The 14,957-nt window shown below is 43.9% G+C and overlaps 1 protein-coding gene across 1 annotated transcript in view; it reads right to left on the minus strand.

Moving 5' to 3' along the window:
• The window catches only part of LOC142219114 (alpha-2-macroglobulin-like), a 62,476-nt gene extending 47,732 nt beyond the window's left edge, over window positions 1–14,744 (minus strand). The window contains exons 1-9 of the mRNA XM_075288081.1: window positions 14,677–14,744; window positions 12,113–12,296; window positions 7,761–7,920; window positions 6,501–6,553; window positions 3,750–3,770; window positions 3,413–3,566; window positions 3,245–3,329; window positions 1,643–1,745; window positions 1,376–1,490 (exon numbers count right to left, since the gene is read on the minus strand). Of these exons, the coding sequence (XP_075144182.1) occupies window positions 1,376–1,490; window positions 1,643–1,745; window positions 3,245–3,329; window positions 3,413–3,566; window positions 3,750–3,770; window positions 6,501–6,553; window positions 7,761–7,920; window positions 12,113–12,296; window positions 14,677–14,744 (943 nt within the window). The remainder of the gene's footprint in view (window positions 1–1,375; window positions 1,491–1,642; window positions 1,746–3,244; window positions 3,330–3,412; window positions 3,567–3,749; window positions 3,771–6,500; window positions 6,554–7,760; window positions 7,921–12,112; window positions 12,297–14,676) is intronic.
• Window positions 14,745–14,957: the final 213 nt, after the last annotated feature.

Below are 14,957 nucleotides of genomic sequence, written 5' to 3' on the forward strand. Positions count from 1 at the left end.
AACAGAATGTTAAAAAAAAATATCAGATTAGGTTCATTATTCTTTTACTCAAATCAATGATCCATTTTTAACACCCATGATCCACATGTAAATCTATTTCACATCCATTAAAAATGGGCAAATTGAACAATATGGAATATTGTTGATTCAGCGTCTTCACCCATCTCTACTTACAGTTTTATTGTCAAAGGGAGTCTATTATGTCCCAAACGCCTCTCAAATCTATAATAGTGTTGTTTAGGGGCTTGTAATAGGAGATGTGACCTACCTTCGGGCTAATAGAATGCATTGGCCAGCGCTGATTGGCCAGAGTACGGAACTCGACCAATCAGCGCTGGCTCTGCTGGAGGAGGCGGAGTCTAAGATCGCTCCACACCAGTCTCCATTCAGGTCCGACATTAGACTCCGCCTCCTCCAGCAGAGCCAGCGCTGATTGGCCGAATTCCGTACTCTGGCCAATCAGCACTGGCTAATGCATTGTATTGGCGTGATGAAGCAGTGCTGAATGAGTGTGCTTAGCACACACATTCAGCTCTACTTCATCGGGCTAATAGAATGCATTGGCCAATCAGCGCTGGCCAATGCATTCTATTAGCGTGAACTGAGTTTGCACAGGGGTTCTAGTGCACCCTCTGCTCTGCTACATCAGATTGCTACATCTGATGTAGCAGTGCCGAGTGTGCATCAGATGTGTAGTTGAGCAAAACTGACTCAGCACTGCTAAGTCTGCATTCGCATAGGAATGCATTGGCCAGCCTTCGGCCAATCAGCGCTGGCTCTGCCGGAGGAGGCGGAGTCTAAGGTCGGACCTGAATGGAGACTGGTGTGGAGCTATCTTAGACTCCGCCTCCTCCAGCAGAGCCAGCGCTGATTGGTCGAGTTCCGTACTCTGGCCAATCAGCACTGGCCAATGCATTTCTATGGGGAAAAGTTAGCTTGCGAAAATCGCAAACTGACAGGGATTTCCATGAAATAAAGTGACTTTTATACCCCCAGACATGCTTCCCCTGCTGTCCCAGTGTCATTCCAGGGTGTTGGTATCATTTCCTGGGGTGTCATAGTGGACTTGGTGACCCTCCAGACACGAATTTGGGTTTCCCCCTTAACGAGTTTATGTTCCCCATAGACTATAATGGGGTTCGAAACCCATTCGAACACTCGAACAGTGAGCGGCTGTTCGAATCGAATTTCGAACCTCGAACATTTTAGTGTTCGCTCATCTCTACTATTGAACCTTTCCACCCTTTTATAGCTAATAACTTGGCAACAGTGGTTATACAGTATAAAGTCAGGTCACTCTTTGTTCTTTTTCATATTTGTCATGAATGACAATAATAGTTGAGATGCAACCAAGTGTGTCATAAATCTGACTTACCAGTCCCTTCTTCTGTAATAGAAACTGTACCTTTAAGAGTTTTTTGCATGCTAGTTTCTCTTATCTTAAAAAGTTCAGACTTGACCTCAATGGTGTGACACCCAGATCTGTCCAACTGTGTGAATGAAATCATTCATATTCAGGAGCCATTAAGTGACTATATCTGTATACAATGCAAGAAGAGACCGAGGGAGAGGAGAGACCAGAGGGCTACAATGCACCAGGTTATGGCATATCTACTGCATAGCTAAGAAAAATGGACCTTACCTTTTCACTGAAACTAGCACATAAAGGAGCCACCTTATATCTACCAGACTCACGACAAATAGAAGCTGTAAAATTCCCACGTACTGGCTTTCCATAGGTATACCTAGGAGATAAAGAATGGATATCTTGAGGATCTCATTGCAGTCATTGGGATCCAATCAGGTGTGCACCTGCCATGAGGCGACCTGAGGCTCCTCCTGGTATAAACTCAGGGGCAACATTTTTTCAATCATTCATACTTACCTAAAATATCTCTGTTTGGGGTCCAAAAAATGGGGGCATTTAATTAAGTGAATGCCAAAAAGAAGAGGACAATATTATGTGCTTGGGCCTAAAAAGGGAAAATATACTGTGTGGGGCCCATTAATGGGGTGTTTTACCAGTAAAGGGACTGTATGGGAGCCAGTAATGGGGGCAATATACTGTAGATGTCAGTAAAGGGGGCATTATACTATTTATGGAGACAATAAACTGGGTAATACAATATATAAGCCTTTAAAGTCTGTTTTATATTGCGCGGGGTTGAGTAAAAGAGGTAATACACTGTGGAGGTCAGTTAAGGAGGTGTTATATTGTGTGTGGGCCAAATAAGGGGACTTTTTGACCCACAAACTAAGATCGTTGGGTTCCCCTGTGACTACTTCACTACTGTTGGTGAATGGGGATGCATTGCAACCCCTAGTCTGCGTATCGATGACTTCTAATCATCGAAATGTTAAACAGAGTTTGACTTGTAGTTGTGATCATGATTTTTTTTAGCTTATGTGTTTCTACAGTTTGCCTCAGGCAGCAGAGAGGCTCGGTTCACCCCTGGATCCAGTATAATCCGTCATGGTTCTATTTTAACCCATGGAAATGGAACTGCCAGGAATGAGAAACCAACAGTACCGTATTTTCAGCACAGTTTTTGTGCTGAAAAAGCCCCCCCTCGGCTTATACTCGAGTCAAGCAAAAAAAAAAAAAAAAAAAAAAAAATGGAGGGGGGGGGGGAGGGGAGTCTATGACCAGCCACAATAGTAATGTATACTCCCATAAATAGTAATGAATCTCCCATAAAATAGTTAATATATATATATATATATATATATATATATATGTTAAAAAAATAAAGTAAATAAAAGTTCTAAATCCCTCCTTTCCCTAGAATACATATAAAAGTAGAAAATGACTGTGACACACATACACATTAGGTATCCCTGTGCCTGATAGTGCCCGGTCTACTGAATATAGGCGATCTGCAGCGCTCCTGTTCTGTCGGGAAGGGTTTAATAGGAGCACTGCGGATACCCTATATTCAGCCAGGCTGAATTCCAAGTGGGAGAAAAAACCCCAGTCCTCAAGCTCAGGGAAGGGGCAGACAGACAACCAAAACACCCTCTCCCCTTCCCAGCAACTACTATACCCAAAAACTCTGACCATTTTAATTTTTGAAATTTTCCAGTAGCTGCTGCATCCCCCCCCCCCCCCTTGGTTTATACTTGAGTCAATAAGTTTTCCCAGTTTTTTGTGGTAAAATTAGGGGCCTAGTCTTATATTCGGGTCAGCTTATACTCGAGTATATACGGTAATTTGTAGTCATTTTTTTTTTTTTTCTGGACTCACTTGCCACAAACTTTAACTGGAAACTGCTCAGTGTAAAACAGAACATACTTAGGCAATTGGAGTATGACCTCGAACTTTGGAAGTACTGAAAAGACAGAATGGATACAAGTTAGACATGACTAATCAAAGACTTAAGACATAAGTCAAGAAATATAGAAGTTTCCTCACCATATTCCTCCACAGTGAAGGTATGGGATGTGTCTTTTACTTTAATGGAATATTCCCCCAGTGTGGGTTCAGAGGAAAGAGCGAAAGAGAGCGCCACAATGCCCTGAACGAGTCTCACATTTAACCATTGACTGATTCTGTTTTCTTTGGGGTCCTATAAGAAATAGCCCCAAGTTGTATATTATGAATTGATGAGACTTTGTATAGGTTAAATTACTAAAATTCACCCCCCTCCCCCCCAAATCCAAAGGTTTGATATGAATGTATCTGTCTTTACCATAGGACTGCAATACTCATTCATTAATTATTATTATTATTATATCATGTTTTTTCATACCTTTATTTCCACCACAGGGATCTAAAGAAAAAGAAAAATTGTATTTTATAATTTTCTCAGGATCTTAAAGGCCAAAGTCAGTTTTTGCTCATCCTATTTTTCTTATAGGGTACAACACAACTACAAATGTACTTTATGGTTTTCGGAAAGAATAACTCTGTAGAACAAAAGAACACGCCATTATTTTTTTTTTATTTTTTTTTATAAATTTTTTATTTAGAAGAAAATAAACAGGGTAACAATACAAATCTGAAAGGCAAACAATCCGGCATAAATCTGGGTACCAGAGGTAAAACAGAGCAAATACAAATGGCCCAACAGATAGAAGAAAACAAATACGAACAGACAGGGGAAGACAGCAAGAGGAAAAGGGAGAGAGAGAAAACAGCAGATAGGAGGTGAAGAAAGGAAAAAGAGAAAGGGAAAGCGAGGCTGTGAGATCCCCCAAGTTCTGGACGCCCGTCCAGGTGCAGGTCCAATGACAGAGTGATGGTGGATCGGACGACTTTCAGAGTGATGGAGAACCAGCCCCAGCGGCAGCGAGCAAATATCATAAAGACAACCTCCGACAGGCACGACAGAAGGGATCCGAGAGATGAAGCAAGAAGAGGGCAAGAGAAAAAGGACCGGACTCCCAAACCAGAGGAGTCAGAGCAGGGAGGATCTCCACACTGGGGTGGATAGCTCCTGAGCAGTGACAGAGGAAAACACAGAGGCAACCACCAACAGGAGCCAGAGACTTGTGGGGAAATGGGGAAAGAAAGAGAGAGAAAGAAACAAAAAAAAGGAAGGGAAGAGAGAGAGAAAGAAGGACGTGGAACAGACAAACAAAGCAAATCAACCCCGGCCCAGGATAGTCCCAGGGCGGGTAACACCAACCAGTAAACAGTGAGAAAAATCCCACTAATGCAGGTCTCGGGGGAACGCCGCAGCACATCCCCAGAGAGCTGCCAAATACCTCTAAGGGGGGGAGAAATGAAACAAACAATCGCTACCCGTCCCCTAAGCAGAAAAACCACAAAAGAAGGAAAAAGGGAACCGCACAAAATGAAACAAGGGAACAGAGCCCGCACAATTGAAAAACATGAAGATTAAGGCACATAGAAGACCAGCAACCAGGAAAAGGAAGAAAAGTCCCAAAGAGGAGGCCAGGCCAAAAGGGCGCACCCCTCACTAAGAGGCTCGCTCGGACTCTTCAGATGGTGGCAGTCAAGCCTGACGGGAGTCCGAAGAGGAGCAACCAGTCACTGGCACTAGAGGCAGAGGGTAATCCAGCCAGTTCGGTAGGGTCAAGTCCGGTACATCCAAAAACTGTGCCAGGGAAGCCGCCTGGTCAGGACAGTGGAGAACAAACACCGCCCCATTGCGGCGAATTTGGAGGTGAAAAGGGTGACCCCACCTGTAAGTCCCGCCAGAGTTGAGAACGGCTTGGAGGACTGGCTTAAGAAGTCTGCGCATAAATAAGGTTCTGCGAGAGACATCTGGGAGTAGCTGTACAGTAGAGTCCCTGAAGGAAACCGGACCATGTCGCCATGCTGCCTTAAGGATGTCCTCCTTTTCTTTCTAAAAGTGAACTCGGCACAGGACGTCACGCGGGCCCGCAGCAACAGAACGCTTCAGACCCAAGACCCGATGGACCCTGTCCAGGTTAATCTCCGTATCCATGGGGCGGGAGAGGACCGTGTTAAAGATGGAAGAAAGAGTGGAGTGGAGTTCAGCTGGAGGAACAGAGTTGGGGATACCCCGCAACTTGATGTTGTTCCTGCGCCCCCTATTTTCCTAATCATCTACCTGAAGAAGGATATGTCTATTGAAAGCACGTTGAGTGGCCAAGGATGACTCCACAGCAGCAAGGCGTTGATCAATGGAGGTAGTCTGTTGTTGTTGAGCAGCAACCTGCCCCGACAGGGAGTGGAGCTCTGACTTAAATGCCGACATAATCCTGTCCTGTTTCTCCTTAACTCTACGAACAATAGCCTCCATATCCAATCTAGTAGGCATAGTACAGAGCAAGTTCCAAATGTCCATGAGTTTAGGGCATTTAGAGCGGCAGGGCAGTGCAGGTGTTTCCTGGAGTAAGGCATCCGAGAGGTCAGAGGAGGCAGGAGAGCACAGTGCCACATTTGAAGAGACATAGTCCAGGTCCTGACTGTCTGGCACAGTAGAGGCATCAGGGGCCACGGGCATGGGGGCACACTGGGGCAGGGTAGAGCTGTGGGGACCCAACTATAGGAGCGGAGGCGAGACCCCCCATCCCCGCAACCATGGTCAGACCACTGGAGGACCAAAGCACAGGAGGAAGACCTGGAGCAACAACATTAGGTGTCTGGAGGGTAGAGGAAGGTAGGGGCAGGAGCTGGGGAGGAGGAATAGTAGGCACAGTCAGTAGGAGAGCAGAAGCTGGAGACGAGGAGAGGACCTCTGCAGCAGGCAATGGAGCAGGCTGAGCAGCAGACAACGAGGAAACTTGAAACCACGCCTCCTTCACCCGTCTGGCCCGGCCCTCCTTTCCTGCTGCTCATATCTCGCTCCAACAATGAAGCCACACAGGAGGGAAGGAGGGGTGGGCCATACAGCTCTTCTCTCCTTTTGCTTCGCACGGACAGGACAGGGACGGGACACAGACTTCACACAGCACAGCATTCGGACTATAAGACGCACCCCCATTTTCCTCCCATATTTGGAGGAAAAAAAATACGGTATATATAAAAAAAGATTTTACTCCAGATATTGAATTTATTTTAGACTTACCAAAATATTTTTTGGCATGAAATCTTCATTAAGGGACAGAATTCTAAATTTTACTGTAAAAAAAAAAAAAAAAAATACTTAAAAAAATTTAACTTTTTTTTTTTTATAAACAATCAAAATATAGATATTACAACAAAAACCATAGGCTCTTTAAAATGCCGGCCACTTTATAGCAAAACGAAAAAGTGTGTTTTAAAGATGCACATCTATCTGTTCTTGAAGTTGTGTCCTTTATTCGGACCATGCGGGGAGGCAAATGGACAGGTGAGTATGTTTTGGTTTTCTTTCACCTCCCCGAGCCTAATTATTAAATAAAATTTTATGCTGGACAACCCCTTTAAGGGTCACTCCGCTTATACCAGGGGTGCCCACACTTTTTCAGCATGCGAGCTACTTATAAAATGACCAAGTCAAAATGATCTACTACCCACTACGGGTGCGGTCTGCTGTGTGGGCGGGGCCTGGGCCACAGCATTGTCAGTCTCGCCTAGTTTCCGTGTCAGACTGGAGAGCGGGGAGCGCTGCTGCTTCTGTCCCATGTGTTTCGGCGGTGGAGCGGAGGGAAGATGTCTGCGCTCTCGGCCTGGTTCTGGAATGAACACTTCTGGCTGCCACAAAACCTCACCTGGGCAGACCTGGCGGACACGGAGAGCGGGGAGCAGTCTAATAGTGAGGATGTCTGATAGGCTGGCATCTATTTATTTTATGTCACGCGATTGACCGGTAGATCGCGATCGACGTATTGGGCACCCCTGCCTTATACAGTTCAGCATTTTAGTTCCACACCAATGGCATTTCCATACATAATATGGAGGGACAGGCACCCCGACCTCCACTGTAATATACTGAGCACAGTAAGCAACTTATATACCACACCCCTCCCCTCTGTGCAAATGTCCTCTGCACAGGTCGTAGAGCATGCCCACAACACATAGAAACAGTGTCCGATCCAGACCTTTGTGTCTATGGCCCATCGTCCTTTGATAGGAAATCCTAAACTATTTTAATATATCTAATATAAAAGCGTAAACCATAGGTCATATCCTGGTAACACCATCCCTTTAAAACCTATAGTCTTACGCTGGTCTTACATTGGTCATACATGTTGTATGTTCTTGGTGATAGCTGACATCAGTAGTGAACAATAGAGGATTCTCTGTAATACTTCCCTTTCACATCATCAGAAGCAATTTTATGTGATAAGAATTAAAGGAGAAGTGAACATAAGAACGCAGTGAGAAACCCTTTAGTTTTTCTTACCAGTTTGCCCTGGTTTATACACAGCTTTATCAGTCTGGACTAGAATTTTGGATGCCTTCTTCTTTACAAGAACTTTAGTAGTGTTGGTTACTGATTCTCCTGAACTTTCGATAGTGAGCGTTAGCACGCCGATGACTTCATCTTTCTCAGGAATGGGAACCTACAGAAATGAAATCAATATAGTTGCTTAGTTCTAATATCTTTGTAATAGATCTGCCTAGTTTACTGTTTACTTTATAACATGCATAATATATCAAACTCAAAATCTGTCCACTCTATACAAATCCACAGTTCTCACCCGATATTTGGGTGAAATTTGGCACGCCCCCTCTCCACCCACAGGAGCAGAATACTGCGCACGTTACATCTCGCTAGCGTTCCCCTCGTCATGAGATTGGGGCTCCCGAAGTTACGCCCTATACATATAATGGGGAAATGTGAAGGTGAAAGTGCTGAGGGGAAAACAACAGTTGTGACTGGCAGGGACGGAATAAAGCGATGGAGCCAAAGAGTCGCTGCTGAAGGGACCGCACTACCATACACAACACACAAACACTTCACAAACACCATATAAACATCACACAGACAGCACACATACACCAACCCACAAGTACAACACCACACAAATGCCACAACACACCACACAAACACCAAACCACTCTAGACACATACAACACAAACACCACCCCATAAATTCCACATGCACACACACATGCAATGACCGCACACGCACACAAACACACTTAGATGGATGCACCTTACGCACACAGATGAACAGAGCACATGCATACTCACACACAACTACTGCACGCATGGACACTTGCAGTGCGCATGCACAAACATGTGGATCACATGCGCACATACATGCATACATACACGGACCACACATGTGTATGCACACACATATACATACACATGGATCACACACACACATACATATACATGGACCACACACGTATACATACACATGGATCACACGCATGCACACACACACATACATGCACGCACTGACAAACATCTGGTATCAGTGTCGGACTGGGGTGTCTAGGGCCCACCAGTGGAATTGTTTCTAGGAGCCCACCATCAGGACCCCTGCAGAACAGCTATACCGAGATAGGACGGCTAAAGGTAATAACATGTTGGGAGCCATGATGCTCACCCACTATACCATGTGCACCACTGCACTACCTAAACCCACTGCTACACACTGTATGGAAAGTGAACAGTGCGGCTCCTAGAAATGTTACCATTACCTGTAGCCACGCTGTCCTGGAAGAGCTGATCTGCAGAGGTCCTGGCTCTTGTATCATCACAGATGTAATATTGATGGCCTATCCTAAGGACAGAACATCAATATTAGAAAGATAGATAAATCCTTTAAAGATTTGTCCAGGAGTTGAAGTAACTCATGTGCCGGGCGGGAGGTGTAAAATAAAAAAACAAATAAATAAAAAGCACATTCACCTGTCCCCGTTGCTCCCTTGTCCGGCACCAGTGTCCATTCAGTCTCGTGCCGGCACCTCCTTGCTGGCAGTCCTGCACCTCATGTGACTACTGAGACCAATTAGATACAGGATTTCCAGAAATGTGGCCATGAGCCCGAATAGATACAGGAGGGGAACAATGGGGTGCTGCTGGGGACAAAAGCGCAATGAAAGGCACTGTGGACAAAAATACATTGTGATTCACTGCTATTTTTCTGCAATGTGTGGATAGGATTGCATATACTATTTACCTAAACACTCATAGATATACACTCATAGGGTCCATTCACACGGAGTAACGTGGCGCTCAATTGGTGCTTATTTTCACGCCGAGCGCCGCGTTTACGGGACTTTTTTTACGGTGCATGTTTGCGGTCGCGTTTACGCGGCGCAAACGCGACCGCAAACATGCACCATTAAAAAACGCGGCGCAAACGTCCCATAAAACGCGGCGCTCGGCGTGAAAATAAGGACCAATTGAGCGCCGCGTTACTCCGTGTGAATGGACCCATATATATATAATAGCATGTGTACATTTATATACATTCATATACCATGTATGTCAAATATATACTTATATACTCATCTATATCCATAGACTCATACATACACATTAACCCTTTCCCGACATCCGCCGTAATAGTACGGCGCATGCCGGGTGTGTAACTGTGGTGACCGCCTGGGAGCCGAGCGGCTGCCATAGCCGCCAGGTGTCTACTGCTTTACGCAGTAGACAACCGGCGCTAATGTCTCCGATCGTTCCCTGGACCGATCGGAGATGTTAACTCCTCCAGCGCCGTGGTCAAAGGTGCCATTTTCCTGGCGGCACATGGGTGCTGCCATTTTGCCGGTGATCACCGGCACCTGGAGCAAGCTCCAGGGCCTACGTCAAATTTCCATGACAGCGAAGAGCCTTGTAAAGGCTCCCGGCCGGTCTGCAGCTTCTTTCTTTTGCAGGCTGGTCTATGCAGCCTACAAAAGAAATGATGTTTTCTTGCAATGCATTATGGTTCAAGACCCCTAATCTAATAAATGCAAAAAAAAAAAAAAAAAAAGTATTAAAAATTCAAATCACCCCCCTTTCCCTAGAAGTTAAATACTAGTAGTTAAATACTGTGAAACACATACATGTTAGGTATCCCTGTGTCCAAAATCGCCTGCTCTCCAAATCTATAAAAATATTTTTCTACGGTAAATGCCGTAGCGGGAAAAATAGTCAAAAGTGACAAATCGCCGTTTTTTCACTGTTTTGATTCTAAAAAATTTGAATAAACAGTGATCAAAGTAAAAGCATTTCCCGAAAATGGTAGAACTAAAAAGTACACCCGGTCCCGCAAAAAAAAGACACGGACGTATAAAAAAGTTACGGCTGTCAGTGCATGGCGACTTTTAGAAAAAAAATTTTTTAACACAGTTTTGGATTTTTTTTAAGGGGGTTAAGCTGTAAATAAAACCATATAAATTTGGTATCCCCGGAATCGTAACAAAACACAATACAGGTGACATGTCATTTTGGCTGCACAGTGAACGCTGTAAAACCGAAGCCCGCAAGAAAGTCGCAAAATTCATTTTTTCTTCAAATCCACCCCATTCTGAATTTTTTTACAGCTTCCCAGTACATTATACAGAATAGTTAATGGTGGCATCATGAAGAAAAATCTGTCCCGCAAAGATTAAGACCTCATATGGCTCTGGGAGCGGAGAAATAAAAAAGTTTTGGAGTTTAGAAGGAGGGGAGTCAAAAACGAAAAACGAAAATCAAAAAATGCCATCGGCGGGAAGGGGTTAATATAGCACATATATATTTATATAAGTCATATGTATACATATATGAATGTATTAATACTATATAGACTCACATCTACACAATATTATAGCATACTGTATATACTCACACATACATGTATACAGACATACAGTACTCACACAGTATACAAGACACACACCTTAACCCTTAAGTACTATCATGGTGTCTATCATAATGATATGAGACTCATGAAAAACACTGTAGTGTGCGAGCCGCCTTACGCTAGGTTCACACCTGCGTTCGCTTCTCCGTTCTGTGGTTTCCATCTTCTGCATGGCAGAAGACGGAAACCACAGACCGGGTCCGGCCGTGAGCGGCGGTGAGCGTTTTATGCTCTCCGCCGTGAAACCGTTTTTCTAAATCTGGACACAGAGTACTGCATGTCCAGATTATAAAACCCGGTTTCGCGGCGCAGAGCATAAAACGCTCACCGCCGCTCACGGCCGGACATCTCTCTCACCCATTCAAATGAATGGGTGAGAGTCTCCTGCAGGTTTCCGTCTCCTGCTCAGTTTTATGCAGGAAACGGAAACCTGCATAACGGGCGCAGATGTGAACGAGCCCTTACTGAGCAGTAGAGATGAGCGAGTACTGTTCGGATCAGCACGCACGCATAGAAATGAATGGACGTAGCCGGGTGCTTCCATTCATTTCTATGGAGCGTGCTGTTCGGATCGGCTGATCCGAACAGTACTGGCTCATCTCTACTGAGCAGCCATATTGGTCAGGTGAAAGCTGCCTGATAGTAAAGGTGTCAGTATTGCTTACTATACAGGAGCTTACATCACTGAAGCTGCTGAGGTAAAGTGAAAGCTGAGCTCTGATTGGCTGCTATGGGCAACTCCACAAGTCTGCCTGTGAGGCGGCTCTGGATTACTAGTCATCCTATTACATCTCTATCAGTGTCAGGTGAATACTAAAGGCTCACAATAGTATATATATATATATATATATATATATATATATATATATATATATATATATATATATATATATATATACTGTATATATATGTAGTGTCTTTGTTGCCTCTATCAACCTATCAAGCCTATCACTTCTACCTGGACACTGAGGCAGGTGAATATACCGAGTTGCTGGACGTTCTTGTCTATGAGCGTGGTGTTCTTGTCATCTAGATTTAGAGATATTCTGACATTGCTCTCTCCTTCCGCTCCCTCTAATTGTAAGCAGATTTTTTTGTGATTCCTGACACGTAACTCTGATGGGACAATGGCGGCGTAGTGCCTGGAACGAATAGCATGGAAGAAAAAATATCATTAGAAAGAGTTTGATGAAATAATGTACAACACAGGTAGGGCACAATATTATTTCTGTGGCATTGTCCTCTAATATGGCTGATGACAAATATTAAGAAGGATGTACTAAAAATAATGCCGTAGAGATGAGCCTCGGGTCAGATTCATTGAAATAAGATGTCAGACTCGATTTAGGCAGAATAAATTCAGTCAAGTGTCCTCAAAAGTCAGGCCTGCACTCTTTTTTTTGGACAGGTGTTCAAAAATTTCCAATAGTGACCCACAGGGGTGAACCTGCCCCTCTCGCCGCCCAAAGCGAACGACAGAAAGCGGGGCGGAGCAGAGGGGCGGGGCTTAGCACCGTTCGCAGGCAGAGAGCAGACACGGAGACGACCTGCTCTCTGCCTGAGCGTGAGGGGAGGCTGCTGGAGCAGCGCTGCTTCAGCGGCCTCCCCAATCCACCGCTCCGTGCTAAGCCAGTCCAGGACAGCTTGTCCTGGACTGGCTTAGGTAAGAAAAAATGCCGCCCTCCCTTGGGCCCTGGCATAGCGCCGCCTGAAGCGCTCACTTCAGGTCGCCCCATGGGAGGTGCGGCGCTGGTGACCCATGGTCATTGGCTTACTTTCAATGACAGAGAATAACCGGCCAATGACCGCTCTCATCCGCTTGCAGCAGTCACTGGATTGTACCATTGTGTCATCCAGAAGGTTACAGTCACTGAAACTACATGTAAAACATAAAACCTGAAATAAACCAACCAATCAGCTTATAGCAGTGGTCTGGAAGGTTACTATCGGTCACTGATACACTGACATAGTTTCATGGACTGTGTGGGTAATGTCCTCAGACAACATGGTATAAACTGGCCAGTCGTAAGCTGACTACAGCTGTTATTGATTTTAGATTGGCTCCACCTGGTCATTGAATGTAGATCAAGGACTTAAGTTCAATGACTAAGAGCACTGGTGTCTTTTTTTTTTCTCAAAACAAAAAGTTTTGGATTCACCTGAATCTTACATTTTTTTCTGGAAAATTGCAACAAAATTTGAACACATTGTGAAATTGAAAAAATGGAATTGCTGCCTTGATATTTTTTTCAAGAACTTAAGGATGAAATCTATTGCCATGGACTGCTAGTATGTGCAACACCTGAAATGACACCATATAGGGCATTCAACAACACCAAAAATAAAAAATATTTCATGTTTTTGTAATAGTTTTATGGCTTATGATTCTATGTGAATAGAGAGTGTGTAGGGTGTAGCTGGCAATTAAGCATTCACAGGATTCTAACTGCGTTCACACTGAGTTTTTTGGTCAGGAAACGGATTCAAATTCCTCCTTCTATAAAAACACCTCACCATAGGACTGTATGGTGAGGCGTTTTTTGGAGGAGGAATTTGAGTCAGTTTCCTGACCAAAAAAACTCAGTGTGAACGCAAGGGTGCATTCACACTGAGTAAACGCTAGCTTATTTTGTAGAGTAAAATTACACTTGTAAATTTTGCTATCCCATTGACTTCAATGACATTTTACAGGCGTATTTTTACAGGCGTATTTTTTACAGGCGTATTTTTACACTTGTAAAAAAATATCATTGAAGTCAATGGGATAGCAAAATTTACAAGTGTAATTTTACTCTACAAAATAAGCTAGCGTTTACTCAGTGTGAATGCACCCTCAGGGCTAGTTCACACGTAAAAACCTCCTGGCTTATTTTGGTCCTGAAAAAAAACGCTTCCTAATTAGGAAGCTTTTTTTTGACATTGCCAAGCTTTTTTTGGAGCTTTTTTTTTGTAAAAACCGCTTCCAAAAAAAGCCAGGCTGTTTTCCCCTCCCATAAAGTGAATGGGCTGAAAAAACCGCTAGCGTTTATTTTTGCAAAAAAACGCGCAGTTTTTTCCTCCCATTCACTTCTATTGCTTTCTTCAGGCGGAAAACGCCTGAAGAAAGGTCACGTCACTTCTTTTTTCTGCTAGCTGAAAAATAACTAGCAGAAAAAAAAAGCTAGCGGAAAAAAAAGCTAGCTGTTCACATAGGGCTCCATTGTAAAGGGGCTGATTTTGAAGCGAAATCCGCTGTCAAAAAACTCCCCTTTGCCCACGTGTGAACTAGCCCTAAGCTAGGATTACAGAGAAGCACAGTTTTTAGGAGGTTTTTTTTTTCTCACCCACCTCAACAGTTTTGACCATTCAAGCCCATGTGATATTACACATACTGTATAATATAGTAAACTCAATCTCAATTTGTTATGAACTTTGACCTTTTTTTTAATAAACTAAAAAGTGCAAAAAAGTAAGTTGTCCACACTGCAGAAAAGTACAGCAAAGTTCAAATCCTATGAAATATAAAACAACTACTGTACTTACAGCTTTGCTTCCAATGCCCCAATGATCTGCAATATGACCAACCCGATACACAAGCTCCAGCGCCCCATTGTGACAGTGTACGGGGCAGTGAGTTGTGTGTGTGGTCTTTCCCCTATTTTATATTGTCTTGAATCCCATAGACTGTCTATCATGTATGCTCACCATGGACATTGTACGGCAAACTAGCACAACAAATATTTATTAAGCACTGACTGGAAATGATCATGTGGGCACAGTAAGAGAACATATCAGGAGCTGGAAAACAACTGCTATACTATATG

This window comes from Leptodactylus fuscus, chromosome 10, assembly GCF_031893055.1.
Source record: "Leptodactylus fuscus isolate aLepFus1 chromosome 10, aLepFus1.hap2, whole genome shotgun sequence".
NCBI lineage: Eukaryota > Metazoa > Chordata > Amphibia > Anura > Leptodactylidae > Leptodactylus > Leptodactylus fuscus.